Genomic DNA, 13,392 nt, shown 5'->3' with positions numbered 1-13,392 from the left:
GGAGGTGTCAGTATTCGTTATACCCCCACATACTAGTGGGAAACAAGGAGCTTTTCCCGAGACAACTTGAAGCATCATGTAAATGCAATGACAAAATGGAATAAGCAAAAGCAAGATGGAAAAATAATATGACTGCATTTGTATATTTCTCTTTTATTGATTTCCTTTTTATTTCCGTATTTGTATATGTTTTATTGTTGCTTCTCTTATTGATTGTCTTTATATTTCCTCGTGTATTTCCTATTAATTGTGGCACGCCTGTGGCTCCATAGTAGAGATAGTAAATGCGGAGGAGTAAATGCCAGAGTCACAAAGAGGAGTAGAAATATTCTCCTCCAAATCCTCAAAGAGAGACATTGAACACTGCATCTTCGATCAGTCTCTTGAGCCAGTCCAGTTGATGCATCCTTTTTAATTGCGCTTCGTGATTCACGCATCAAACAAGGCTTGACACTCCCCCCTACCCCCCCAGCAGGTGGCAGTAATGCAGCCAGCGGTGGTGGTTAAAAGGGCGAAGAAGAAAGACAAAGTTTAAAAATTGGGCGGTGCCGAGTTTGAGTTTTTCGTTAGTCGGTGACAGAAAACCCGGAAACCGAAAGGAAAAGCGTGTAAGTAGGTTCGTTCGGTTGTCGAATAAACAAGCACGTAACGCTCGTTTTATTACGACCACAACGTAATTGTTGGGCAGCGCTAGCCGGAATGCTAACGTGAGCTTTGTTTTGTCTGCGTGTGTGTTACGGCGCAGCGAGGCGATAATGGAGAGCCACCTGTCCAGGCTTCTCGTTGGACTGTCTGTAAACATCAGCCGAAGTGACGGTGAGATTACGATCAAAATAAATGCTTTCTATTGCGTCGTTCTCCTTCCAAAGTATAGCGGGTTTTTCGTTTCTAGCCGTGCCGAGCAAAAATAAAACGCTTTTCTTGCTGTGTCAACCAGGTCGCGTTCACTCGGCTACGGTCAAATCCGTTGACGTTGTAAGATCAACGCTGATGTTAGAATGGCACGAAAGGAATACGTGCCGAGGAAAGGAGGTGAGTCGGGATGGGACGAACAACGCCGGCGGGCAAGCGTGAAACCCCGGATTGGCGTTTATGACAAACGAACACACACACACGGACACACACACACACACACAACGACACATTCACCTCTTCTGCACCCAAATTCAACTCATCTTAATCTGTTCACCCTTTGCCTCTCCCAATGTTCAATACAAACATTATAATTCAAGCTTTGTCTCCACCCCATGGTCCCCATCGGACCGCTCATCCTGGCCGGCACTCCACCCACACCAGGACCGATATGGCCCTTTCTTTGATTCCGTACGTTGCGATTGTTTTTTTGAAGTAGCCCTACTGATGTGTTCCGTGACTGGTTTGTGGTTTAGGTCGAAGTGAGCGAGTTGTGCACCGTCAATCCGGAACTAGTGGAAAGTGTGAAGTCTGCCACACTCAGGGACGCTGAGCCTCCTGCAGCGTTCCCAGAGAAGGTGAATGTGAACTTAATTTTCAATGTAAAAAGAGATGGACATTTACGCTCAGAGCCTCGACCTCGAGGTTGGTTAGTTAACCGCGTACGAGTTGTGTTCTACTTCTCTCGCCAACATTGCATTTCTATTTCTTTGCTCCAATGATGGATTCATTTACAGGCGATGATTACACATTTAATGCTTCTTTTACTCATGCTTTGGATTGGTGGACGTCGTGTGCCACGGCATTAATCCTGGATGGAAATGTTTTCCTGCCCTCTCCATCTGTGTCTCTTCTCTAGAAGTATAACAGCCGACTCCGCTCGTCCCGGATTCCTGCTCCTGCCTCTTGTATGTACATTTATGTTCACTTTTGTGTGTGTGTGTGTGTGTTGCCATCTCCGTTTGTCTCCTAACAATTTGTTTCCTTCCGAAAGCTGCCACTAACGCTGAAGAGTCAGGTTGGCAAGGAATGCATGTTTTAGCATAAAATAACAAATTGCGTTGTTAAAATCAGTCCTTGGGTGGGATCAGGGCTTCACACTCCACAGAAGAGTTGGTCTGCCACTGGTTTCTAATTTTGCACAAGGATTCATTTTGCGTTTCTGATGCACATGGGGTGCAAAAGGACGACTTGGGCTAATTCTGGGCATGCAGCACAATCTATTTGTCCGTCAGCTCGTAGTTCTGGGTTGTAATGAATACAAGAAAAACAATTGGTGCTTTGTATCATCGCTGATGAAAGGTACAGGGTGTGTGGAATGTTTTGATGCAAAGATATAATCGGACATTTAATCACCGACACTCCTTTCCTCCTGTGGTGATCGCTCCTGTCACGCTTGGGCTCTCATGGAACTTATTTAAATTTATGGTGACAAACTGATCATTGATCACGGCTGGCTAAACGCCATGTAGGGCATTGGCTCTCTCGCTGCAGCTGTTTGACTCGGGTTTATTGGGCTTCCAGTTACTCGGCCGCAGGCCAGGCAGACGTGCGTGTTCCAGGCCCCATCCCCTGTTGAAGCACCCGTCCTGAACTTCGATCTGCCGTCTTCATCAGCCCCCGTAAACGCTGGTTAGTATCAATATTTCTAAAAAGACGTGAAAAAACTAAAAAAAAATTCATTTAATATGCAATTATTGTCAATAAGTATTAGCACGTGTCGTATTCCCTGTCCGGTTTATCTCAAGTGAAATCTCTTGTCTTATCAATCAGCTCTGAGTCACCAGCGGCGAAAGAACGAGGCCAAACCGTTGCTGCTGCGCAAATTTGAGGCAGGGAAGGAAAGTAACGAGCCTGAGAGGATGCCTCCATCCCAAACAGCCAACGGTCAGTCACACATTTTCCTTCATTCGTTTTCTTCACCGCTTCATCCGGGTCGTGGGATCTGCTGGAAACCTGTCCCAGCAGCCTATGGGAGGGAGGCGGGGTTACAACCTGCACAACCTGCCAGTTCATCGCTGGGCCGCAGCAACGTATTTTATATCACATATTTAATCTGACTGCTCTGTAGTGCAAAGTTGTTGTTTTTTTATTCAATTTTAGACAAATGTTCACGTGTCCATGTTCTGTGAGAAATAAGAGGACGCATGAAGATGGAACATTCTGTTTTATTGCTTTCGGTTGGACGTTCACTTCATAAAGTCTAAATCAATTTACATTTGTACGATGTGGTGATGAGCGGTGATTTCAAAAGGTGAGAAATTAAAAGCGTGTAAAACTTCTGCGTTTCAGGCAGAAGAAAATCGGTGGCTCAAGAGTTGGTCAAAGGCAACAACAAAAGGCAGTCTCGTGCTGTGAAGCCCCCTGAAGTGCAGCCCAAGAAGGGAAAGGTGATTTATTCATTTGTATTCCTTATTTTAATAAAACGACAAATAAAACTAGCAGTGTGAATTTGTTGGATCTTTTTAACCTTCGTACATTTTTACATCTATTTTATCTTAGCTTGGAGAGGCTTCCCGACCAAACCAGAAGTTCTTTGAAATGATCCAGGACTTCAAGGAGACCATGCACGTGACCCCTTTGCTAACCACTGAGCATGTGAGCGTGAACCCTAGAACAATGCCTAAAGCTATATGCTGTTGTCGTATAGCATATCGTAGTCCTCAGTAACGGCGCTCTTAATGTGTGCTTTTACAGATTGAGCCCCGAAGCATTTGTGTGTGTGTTCGCAAGCGCCCCTTTAACAAGCAAGGTATGTCAAGAATGATGTCCAATAATCCCGTATAAAGCAGCACGACCTTAATGGAGTGGTTCCTAACGCTGCTTAATTTGTTCCTTCAGAGATGAATAAAAAGGAGATCGACGTGGTGTCTGTGCCTGGAAACGGTGCTCTGTTGGTTCATGAGCCAAAACAGAAGGTGGACCTTACCAAGTACCTGGACAACCAGGTCTTCCAGTTCGACTACTGTTTTGATGACACCGCAACCAACACCCTGGTCTACAAGTAATTTCTTTATTCGCACTATTCTTTCACAACAATGTGTGTAATCGATTGATTGTTCTCCGGATACGATCGGATGCTTTAAAAACTGAGTTTGTCTTCTTTCTTTTGCCATTTTTAAGACTATGATCGTCTTTCAGAATTAGGATTCCTCGCGTCTTTTGCTTTCTTTAGGGTCACGGCGAAGCCGTTGGTGCAATCCATTTTTGAAGGTGGTATGGCCACGTGTTTTGCCTATGGACAGACAGGAAGTGGGAAATCTCATGTAAGACGTCCCGACATATCGGTTTAACTTGTCTTGTACATTATTTTTATAGGTGCAGTTTATTCATTGCTTGTTTTGCACTTCCCCCCCCCCCCACCCTAGACAATGGGAGGCGATTTCACAGGGAAACAACAGAACTGCACTAAAGGAATCTATGCCTTGGCAGGTAAGAATAAAAAAACGTCTTCTGCTTATTGCTGTCCAGTTGATGAAGTAAATGGTTCATCTAGCAGTTCATGTTAAAGAGGCCGACAGGAATCAAACAATAGAAAATGTTCTGGCTTGTTTTTCTCTGCGTGAATTATTAGTTCCAAAAAACTTAAGACATCAGTTCAATGCATGTCCCTTTGTTGACCCTCTGAACTGTAGAATATTAAGGATTTGACAACTGTTTTTACTGCTTGTTAACAATTTGTCATCTTTTCCTTTCTAGCACAAGATGTTTTCACCTACATCAACAGCAGATATGCTAGTTTGGATATCTCTGCCTTCGTCAGCTTCTTTGAGATTTACAATGGAAAAGTGAGGGGGGGGGGGATAAATACTTTTATTTATTTATTTTAATTTTTTTTTTACGAGTACCTTCATTGAACGGAATATCATCTTATTCGCGTCATACTTGAGGTGAAACGTACTCTCCTTATTTAGGTGTTTGACCTACTGAACAAGAAGGCCAAGCTCCGGGTTCTGGAGGATGAGCGACAGCAGGTTCGGGTTGTGGGGCTGGAAGAGGTTTCTGTGTCCACAGCAGAGGAGGTCATCAAGATGATACAGATTGGCAGCGCATGCAGGTAATGATCCCTCTGGCGAGAAAAGGATTCCGGTCTGAAGGGCGCTCGGCTCGTCCGGTGCATATCCAGCAAGCTGTGCATTCTGGCTTTAGTGAGCTTGAGCTAGATGTGCCTTTTGGTGATTTAGAATGTTTTTCTGATTTTTATTTTGTGTGGTTTCCATGGAGATATGTTTTTAGGTGACTATGAATGGTAGTCTTCTCTTCTGGTTCAGATGTCCCTTAAACTACTCATTCACCAAACTTTACACATAAATGAACCATGAAGCCATTTTCTTTTTTTTTTTTTTTTTTTTTTTCTTTTTTTTTTTGAATGGAAAGAGGCTTTCAAGGTTTCTCCATGGCAGTTAGCCATAAAACGATATCTGCACCAGGCTCACTAACGCAATGGCAGATATCTTCATATACTGTGCAGCGTTTCAGATGATTGTCCTGCCACTCGTCGTTCTTTTCAAAAAAATATTTCCCCATCTGTCTTATTGCCCCCCCCCCCCCCACAGAACATCAGGCCAGACCTCAGCAAACACCAACTCATCCCGCTCCCATGCGGTCCTCCAAATTATCCTGCGACGCAATAATCACGCCGGCACATTGCACGGCAAATTTTCATTGGTCGATTTGGCTGGTAATGAGCGTGGCATCGATGTCAACAGCAACGATCGCACCACCCTGGTTGAGACGGCAGAGATCAATCGCAGCCTGCTGGCTCTGAAGGTAGACGGCTTTCTCTGTACGATAAACATTTACCTTGGTTTGAGGGGCGGGGGGGCTGGCGCTTGGGTTAGGGTGCGGACAAAACTATGGCCTTCTCAAATTAATGCCTCAACTCTGTTCCTAGTATTAAATATCTGCTCGCAGAACCAAACGGATGTTGAAAATCTCACCTGAAATGCTTTCATAATCTACTTGTCTTTGTAGGAGTGCATCCGTTCACTGGGAAGGAATCGTGATCACATTCCTTTCCGATTGTGCACTTTGACCAAAGTCCTCAGGGATTCCTTCATTGGAGAGAAGTCCAGAACCTGCATGGTGTGTGTGCCAAATAATGTGTTATGGTGTTCTTACGTAATAGATGATGGTCTTGCACTAAGTGTGATTAATGTGTAATTAATCCATGTATGTGTGTTAATCCTCTTTCCACAGATTGCCATGGTGTCTCCAGGCATGGCTTCGTGTGAATACACAATGAACACACTACGCTATGCTGACAGGTACATATTTTTTAGCCTTTGAATTTTATTCTTTATCGTGTTACAATACGATTGTGAAATGAGAAGACATTTCGACACCGGGGAAAATGACACATTTTCTGCCGGCTTTGACAGAGTTAAAGAATTAAAGGGTAATGCCAACAGAGCAGCCAAGACACAAGAGCCTGTTAACGTTTTTACAGAGGAGGTAATTTTGCACAAGATATGCCAAAAATCCCAATTAACACGACTATCTTCTAAATAGTTTGAAAGAAAATGTGCCATTTGATTTTTCTCTCGTAGGAATTTGTTGCGGATACCAGTGTGTATGACGCCATATCTCAAGTGACAGAGTTGGAGGAACAGGTTTACGGGCAGTTGAAGGTAGTACCTGCAATTCTTTACTGGATAAAAAGGATGTCATTTCTCCTGAGGTTTGTGTTCTAAGTACTTACCACGCTTGTTTCTTAGAGGGGGAATGAATTTGCCACAGCGATGGAGGACTCCTCGTTCAACATCAAGGCAGAACTACCCAACATGTTGGATCACGCCCAAAAACTACTCGGTTTGTTTAAACCAAACACGCAACCCCTATCCCCACCAGCTTGATTTTGGTTTTCTGCCCAGTAGTTTACCAGCACAGTGTTCTGAAGTCAGTTAAATGGGCTGCTGTTGCATTTAGTAAAGACATTTCCTCTTCTCACTCAGGCCAACATGGTGTATGTCCATCCACACGGCTACAGACTCTCTCTCTGCCCTCAGATTTAATTCCCAGAGAAGGTCGTGGTCTCAGTAGATGAGCGTGCTTTTCTTTGATTCAGTTTTGTGTGTGCTCCACAGACGTGATGCTGGCCATGCAGACGGCTCTGGAGCAGGAGAGCCTGGCGATCCAAAACCATTAAAATAAACTCGCCAACCTTCTGTTTGTTTTTATTAAATTTGTTACGGTTTTATTGAATAAAGTTTAATTGAACTCTCTTTATCATCTTTTATTGTTTTTGTGAATCTTCATTGTTGGTTTTACAGGTTTATAGTTTATTTAAAGTTGACTCCAGGTGGTTTTGTTTTATTGGGGGGGGGGGCTTTGTCAACTAAGCTTTTTACTGTATTGCTTAATATCATGAACACTTCCAACTCAAAATATTAAACGAGAAAAGCATTCAGTGCAGACCTCATTCGCCTCTTGGTTGGATTTACACCATCCACATGGTGATCTGGAATCTGGATCATCAACAAAAGGTTGTTCTTGGTATCGGCCATGAAAGGTAAGTGAATTGGAGTTTGTGTATTTTAAACTGATTTTAGAATCTGTAAATTGGGTTTTCAATGTTTAAATGTATTTTATTTTATTAAAACACAAGCGATCATCTTTAACGTCAAAATCGCCGAAACAAAGAGAAGAGACTGAACCGAACTATTGCCGTGATGCCGTTCAGTTGAACAGCCAGAGCAGTAGGTGGCGCTAAGGAGCAGTGCAAGTGGTGCTTGAACACCAGGATGAGAGCGAGGAAGGGCCAGAGTTCAGTGGGAGGGGCCAGCCATTGATAAACAGATTAACCCCTCTGTTTTGAGCGGAGAGACGAGCCCCGACACGGAAGGCGATGAAGTGGTTGCGTTTTTCGTTCCTCGCTTTGGGGGTGTTCTCGCTGTGCTGTGCCTCGTCTGGTGACACCAGCGGCGCAAAGAAAATGAAGATGCAGTTCGCTGCGGGCCCGCTTCTCAGGTTTCAAATTTGGTAAGATAACGAGCGAGAAAGTGGCGAGTCATTGCAAGCTAGTTTAGCAGCCTGCTAACACCAACGTAGGCCGGAAGACATGGGGGGAGTTTCATATTGCTATCATTACTATTTTAACGTTATGATGGTAGCAAATCACCAACCATACATATTGGGATATTTATTTTATGTGTCTTTAAATTTCATTTTTCAGCTACAACTAAACTTTTACTTTTAAACATGGCCCGCTGGTAAAGGCTTTTAAGATCAAACGCCATTGTCCTGTGCTCACAGGAGAGATGAATCTTCTCTTCCTCTTGTATGGACAATGGGATTATTTCAAATCCTTTTGAAGAACACCAGCTGTTTAGAATTAGTCGATGCAGTTAAACTTTGTCTTCTGATTCTCGCTGTAAAGTTAAAGTCAAAAGACAAATGGAATCATTTGAACCTAGTGCCGCACGTTCAGTATCTTTATCAGGCTTACGTAAACCATTGACAGCGTTCGTTGGTCGTTAACGCAAAGGGGTTATGCTAATAACGATGTCACGTGATTATAGTGTTTATTTTAGCACAGTTATGTATACGGTACCTGAAATAAAGTACCGGTAGGCCGCTAACTGGGATTTCACTTCCTCACAAAAATGTGTCATTTAGAAACTAGAGATAATAATTTGGCTCGCATATGCAAGAGTTCAAGGTGAAATTCACAAGCCTTGATAGCATTGCATTGTTGTGGCTTTTTGTGTTCTTGTTTGTCCTATATAGTATATATTGTGCAAGTATTCATCACAATATCGAAAGAAAATCTCACACTGCCTCACCAATATTGCAAATGTAAGATCTAGTGTAACTGGTTCTCTCGCGTTGTTGGTTCCCAGGAAAGCTAAAAATCCTCATCTAAATGTTTGTGTGTTTTTGCACAGTATTTCCTGAGGCTACAAGCGGGTGTTTGAGGAGTACACGCAGGCCTTGTACCAGCGGTACCCGGACATCCGCATCGAAGGGGACAACTATCTTCCAATACCGATCTATCGGTAAGAAAGGGACCGTGTTGTTGGTCTGTCGTGTTACAATTTGATCCTTTTTACACTTTCAGTCATTCTGAGCTGCTAAGCCCATAAAGGGGGTTTTATATTTTCCCTTCAGTTTACTTGAATGCCAGGCAGGTTTGCGCAGTGTAAACGGGGGTTACTTTCAACACACCTTATCACATAAAATTCCAGGTACTTTGATCTCGCCTGAAAAAAGAAGCGGCTTGTTTGTCTCTCTTACGCAATGTGAGTATCATCCTTAGTCTGCTGAGAGGGCTCTATTTAAACCCCTCAGAGACCAGACAGTCGTGTTTACAGGTGGTAAACAGGCACTCTAGAGGCGGCGGCTCATCCCGGCGTACAATTATTATCATGTGTTAAATCTAAAACATGTTCTACTTGTATGGGAGGAAGCCAACCTCCACATTCTGTTTATGCTACTCGGGTAAATGAATTTGACCATTTGGTTATGACTATCGAGGTGTTAAGAGGATCTGTCCCATTTTTTTGTTTTTCAACAGTAAATATGGCCGAGTTTAAGGCCTGAGAGTTTATGGAACACGACCAACTTAAGCTGTGAATAAATCTGGAAGCCTTTTCTACCTTTAGAGGCCACTGTCTGCTTTATGTTGCCATGTCTACAATGTATTAAAATACATTTGTTGTTTTTTTGTTCCCCCCCCCCCCCCCCAGACACATTTCTTCATTCCTGTCTCTGTTCAAACTTTTGCTGATTGGGGTGATAATTATCGGCAAGGACCCCTTCGCTCTCTTTGGCATGCAGGCCCCCGGCATCTGGGAGTGGGGCCAGGGAAATAAGGTAAGCTATGCAGGAATCAATAAACAATCCTGTGGGAGAGTTCCCAATTCTCATCTGTAGCCGCAGGACAATGGAGTAAGAGGGAGGAAAGGAGCACGTATACGTAGCTGTACACGTGTTTGGGATGTCTCGTAATGTCCTCCGGTTTGTCCCAGAATTAGGGAATGAGAGGGTCAGATATTTCCTAATCAAATAATATCATGGTTCGGACATCTCGCTTTCTAGCAGAATGCCGTCGCTGGTTAACTGGAACATTTGGCGTTTGCTTCTTTTAACTTGCGTATCAGGTATTTGTTTGATCTGAACTAGGTTTAAACTTTGCCTAAAACTCACTCCAGAATGTCTTTAGGCAGTTTGCAACTTGAAAACGAAGCCAGTACAAATAACTGCCATTTTAAAAAAAAAAAGGAGAATGCAAAACTGGATTATTGGCAAACAAACACTTTGCGTTGTGGCTTTCTTTCAGATATACGCTTGCATGATGGTGTTCTTCCTCAGCAATATGATTGAAAACCACTTGATGTCGACAGGCGCATTTGAAATCACGTTAAACGGTGAGTCTGTTGGACCGAATCAAACCGCTATGCCTCTGCACGAGACATTTGGTGATCTCGCGTTCTCCGATGCAGTTCACGCAAGTCTGACTAGCTTTGTTAGTGCAGACTCCTGGAGATGGAACATTACAGCGAGTATCGTCTTCCTTTTTAGATGTGCCAGTGTGGTCAAAACTCGAGTCGGGTCACCTGCCCTCCATGCAGCAGCTTGTGCAAATCCTGGACAACGAGATGAAGATGAATGTTCACATGAACACAGGATCACACCTCTCCTAACCTGACTTTTAACTTCCTGCTGCCGCTAAAAGCCCCTCCATGTAAGTGCAGAACTGTTAACAGCTTGTTCTTTTACTGATACTAATCGTGTTGCTGTTCCAAATGAGACCGATTGACTAGTTGAACTGTCACCTTCTAATCTGGTGTGTGTCCCCCCCCCCCCCTCCCCGTCTTCCTCTATAGGTCTGAGGTGGGTTTCTCACTGGGCCGTGAAGTGATGTTAATGAAGGTCTGCGCTGAAGGCAGGAAGACTGCCGGCACAGACTGGATGCCCCCCCCCATCACTCTTCACCACGCCCCTTAGAGACATCCCACCCCCGACGCCTGAGTGGGATCCATAGCAACAGTGCTGACCGTTCTCTTTTCTTTTCTACGATTCATACTACTGCAGATTTGATCATTGTTCCGATAAGAAACAAATAAAAGGTTGGTTACTAATAATCCTTAACTTGTTGTTCTGTGTAAGTAAATAATCATGCCGTATGTAAAACCAAGTTCATTGTGCTAACAGTAGTTCAGCCTTTTCGGAAGTGCAACACTTAAATTGGGTAATTATTCTTGTGAAAGTAACATCTGTGTGACTTCTGAATAATTTTTATATTGATAATGTGGAAGAGGCGAAGATGATTAATAAAAGACTTGTAAGTATTTAATTGTGTAGCTGTTGTGTGATGGTTGGTGAGAGATGGTGGATTTTGGTAGGAGTTGGCTGACCCTGTTCAGTTTAAAGACGCCTTAGTGGGGGGGGGGGGGGGGGACTCTTTGCGTTCCACCTTTGAAAGAAGCCTGCGTCATGAGGTCTGTTCATTATATAATCAGGAAGTTGTTAGGCTCTGTACTGTAATTAGACGGTAAAAGTTTGGACAAGGTAACACACTGAGAGATCCACAATAAGGTCGAAGCTTTTTTTTAATTTGGTTTGCAAGTGCATTCCATGTTTAATAAAATGTATGTGATGAAATCTGACATCCAATAAATGCACTCCGTTGTGCACAAGAAAACAATTTAAACGGTTGTGCTAAATATTAACACAGAAACAAAAAACAAATTCTGATATGATCATTTCCTCTGGAAAAAAAACAAACGTTGAGTCGTTGCATTTTTTTTTTTTTTACCGGGTCTTTGAAGTGTGATTTGTGTACTACTGGTTAATCAATGGTCCTGAAGGCACCAGTGGATAAGTGCTCTGTCACTCACTCTGTCACATCAGCACTGGCGACCAGAAGCCTCCGGGCGGTGATGTGGAGGTGAGGAGGACCTTGTGTGGTCTTCATCACGTGATGGGAGTGGGTTTTCAGGTACTGGTGAAGCTGCTTAATGGCCGAGAGAATCCTCATCCTGGCTGCCGACACAAATAGCCCCTCTTTTAAAACAGATTGTGGTGTGTCTGTCTGACATCCATCCTGGAAAAAGGTTCCACAAATTAGGGAAGCAAAGTGATTTTAATTAACATTTGCATAAATCAGAGTTGCACACGCCACACGTCTTCAGGTCTGGCATGACGCCTGATTTAAAAGAGAGAACGATGCATCACCTGAGCGCAGCAGCTACCCACACTGAACTTTGCCTGCAGGCCTTCTGCCAGGAAGGAGACAAACGCTTGTTCCCTCCCCAGGACTCGGACCCCGACATTTCTGTTGAGCGACATGAAGATGGGGTGCAGCTGAGTCGGGGTAAGACTCCGGCTGTTCCAACTCCACTGACGAACCTTTGCCCCATTCTCATTCAAACATTGACCACCTGCTCTGTTTAAGCTCAGCCTGCGACACAAACGTATGAAAGTGTGCTTTCAGGATTATGACAGCCACAGAAATAAAATACCAGTTAGATGAATTTTAGGAAATGATGAACACTTTTGCGTTGTACCAAATGTTTCCATTGCTGTGGTAACACGTCGCCCTGCCATCGGACTGGAACATGGCTCTCACCGGTTGATGTGGAGCGTCGCTGTCGCCATATACAATGCAGACCCTTCCATGTTCTCCTGTGACGACAATGAGAGCCAAGAGGCCTGAGGGATAACTGTGTCCATTTCAATAAGGATGGGAACACCTGCTGCACAAGCATATGTCATATATGGAAAATCTGACAAACACTGGGATCTGAGTTCTCTTAATATGATCCCTCTAGATCTGGAGATTTAATGGAACTCTAATGGCGAGAGGATACAAGACCTGAGCAGAGCCATCGGGAAACACAGTGAGAAATTTCCCACCACTGCAATAAATCCTCTGCAGAACATCAGACCCATTCTGTGGATAAATATAGATGTAAGATAGAAAGGTGCTTAATTCTCTCGTTTTGTTTCCTACACACCGTCAACACGTCAGAATCATTTTGGTCATCCTTCCGACTAGTCGCCCTTCAAATGTCAGGTATCAAGTCCCTCTTTTTAACCAGCTGCAACATTAATTGGTTAATAAAGCATAATACACATTAAGGAGGCTTCTAAATAGTTACTTAAGATACAGAATGAATGGAGATACACTACTAAACTGCTTTTATGAAGCTTTAATATCCATGCATTTTTTATACATAAATATTTAGTATGCTTACTAAAAGCGTTCAGATATGACACAGAATGACCACATGGGGGCAGTGCCTGCATTCATTTTCAAAAGTTAATATTGTAATATGCATAGTTAATTATACACTCCCATTCATGCTGCCAAAAACATTAAATTTTAGTAAAACATTTGAATACAAATCATTTTCTTAGTACCTGGTGATGGCACAAGCCAAATTTAAGGGACCTGTGGTCACATTGAGGGATCAACAGCTGCTCCTCCGCTTCGTTTATATTCGTGTGCTCCTCAGTTTCAGTGCTTGGATACAC

General features: G+C 43.4%; 2 protein-coding genes across 2 annotated transcripts; both read left to right on the top strand.

Moving 5' to 3' along the window:
- Positions 1-545: 545 nt before the first annotated feature.
- On the top strand, positions 546-7,106 carry kif2c (kinesin family member 2C). Its single transcript, XM_068748907.1, has 22 exons — positions 546-608; positions 746-816; positions 938-1,032; positions 1,389-1,490; positions 1,772-1,820; positions 2,437-2,544; positions 2,686-2,799; positions 3,205-3,302; positions 3,415-3,510; positions 3,610-3,664; positions 3,754-3,916; positions 4,088-4,178; positions 4,281-4,344; positions 4,612-4,700; positions 4,827-4,969; positions 5,469-5,682; positions 5,887-5,997; positions 6,112-6,179; positions 6,294-6,366; positions 6,462-6,542; positions 6,630-6,723; positions 6,999-7,106. Exons 2-22 carry the CDS (start codon positions 756-758, stop codon positions 7,058-7,060), a joined length of 2,031 nt encoding a protein of 676 aa, XP_068605008.1. The 5' UTR covers positions 546-608; positions 746-755; the 3' UTR covers positions 7,061-7,106.
- Positions 7,107-7,708: 602 nt separating this feature from the next.
- Positions 7,709-11,209, top strand: selenot1a (selenoprotein T, 1a). Its single transcript, XM_068748693.1, has 6 exons — positions 7,709-7,893; positions 8,799-8,909; positions 9,600-9,726; positions 10,193-10,280; positions 10,435-10,597; positions 10,740-11,209. The coding sequence occupies exons 1-5, from the start codon at positions 7,760-7,762 to the stop codon at positions 10,554-10,556; spliced, it is 582 nt and encodes a 193-aa protein (XP_068604794.1). The 5' UTR covers positions 7,709-7,759; the 3' UTR covers positions 10,557-10,597; positions 10,740-11,209.
- The last annotated feature ends 2,183 nt before the right edge of the window (positions 11,210-13,392 follow it).

Source organism: Brachionichthys hirsutus, chromosome 15, assembly GCF_040956055.1.
Source record: "Brachionichthys hirsutus isolate HB-005 chromosome 15, CSIRO-AGI_Bhir_v1, whole genome shotgun sequence".
Lineage (NCBI taxonomy): Eukaryota > Metazoa > Chordata > Actinopteri > Lophiiformes > Brachionichthyidae > Brachionichthys > Brachionichthys hirsutus.
This window is presented reverse-complemented; position numbering and strand designations above follow the sequence as displayed.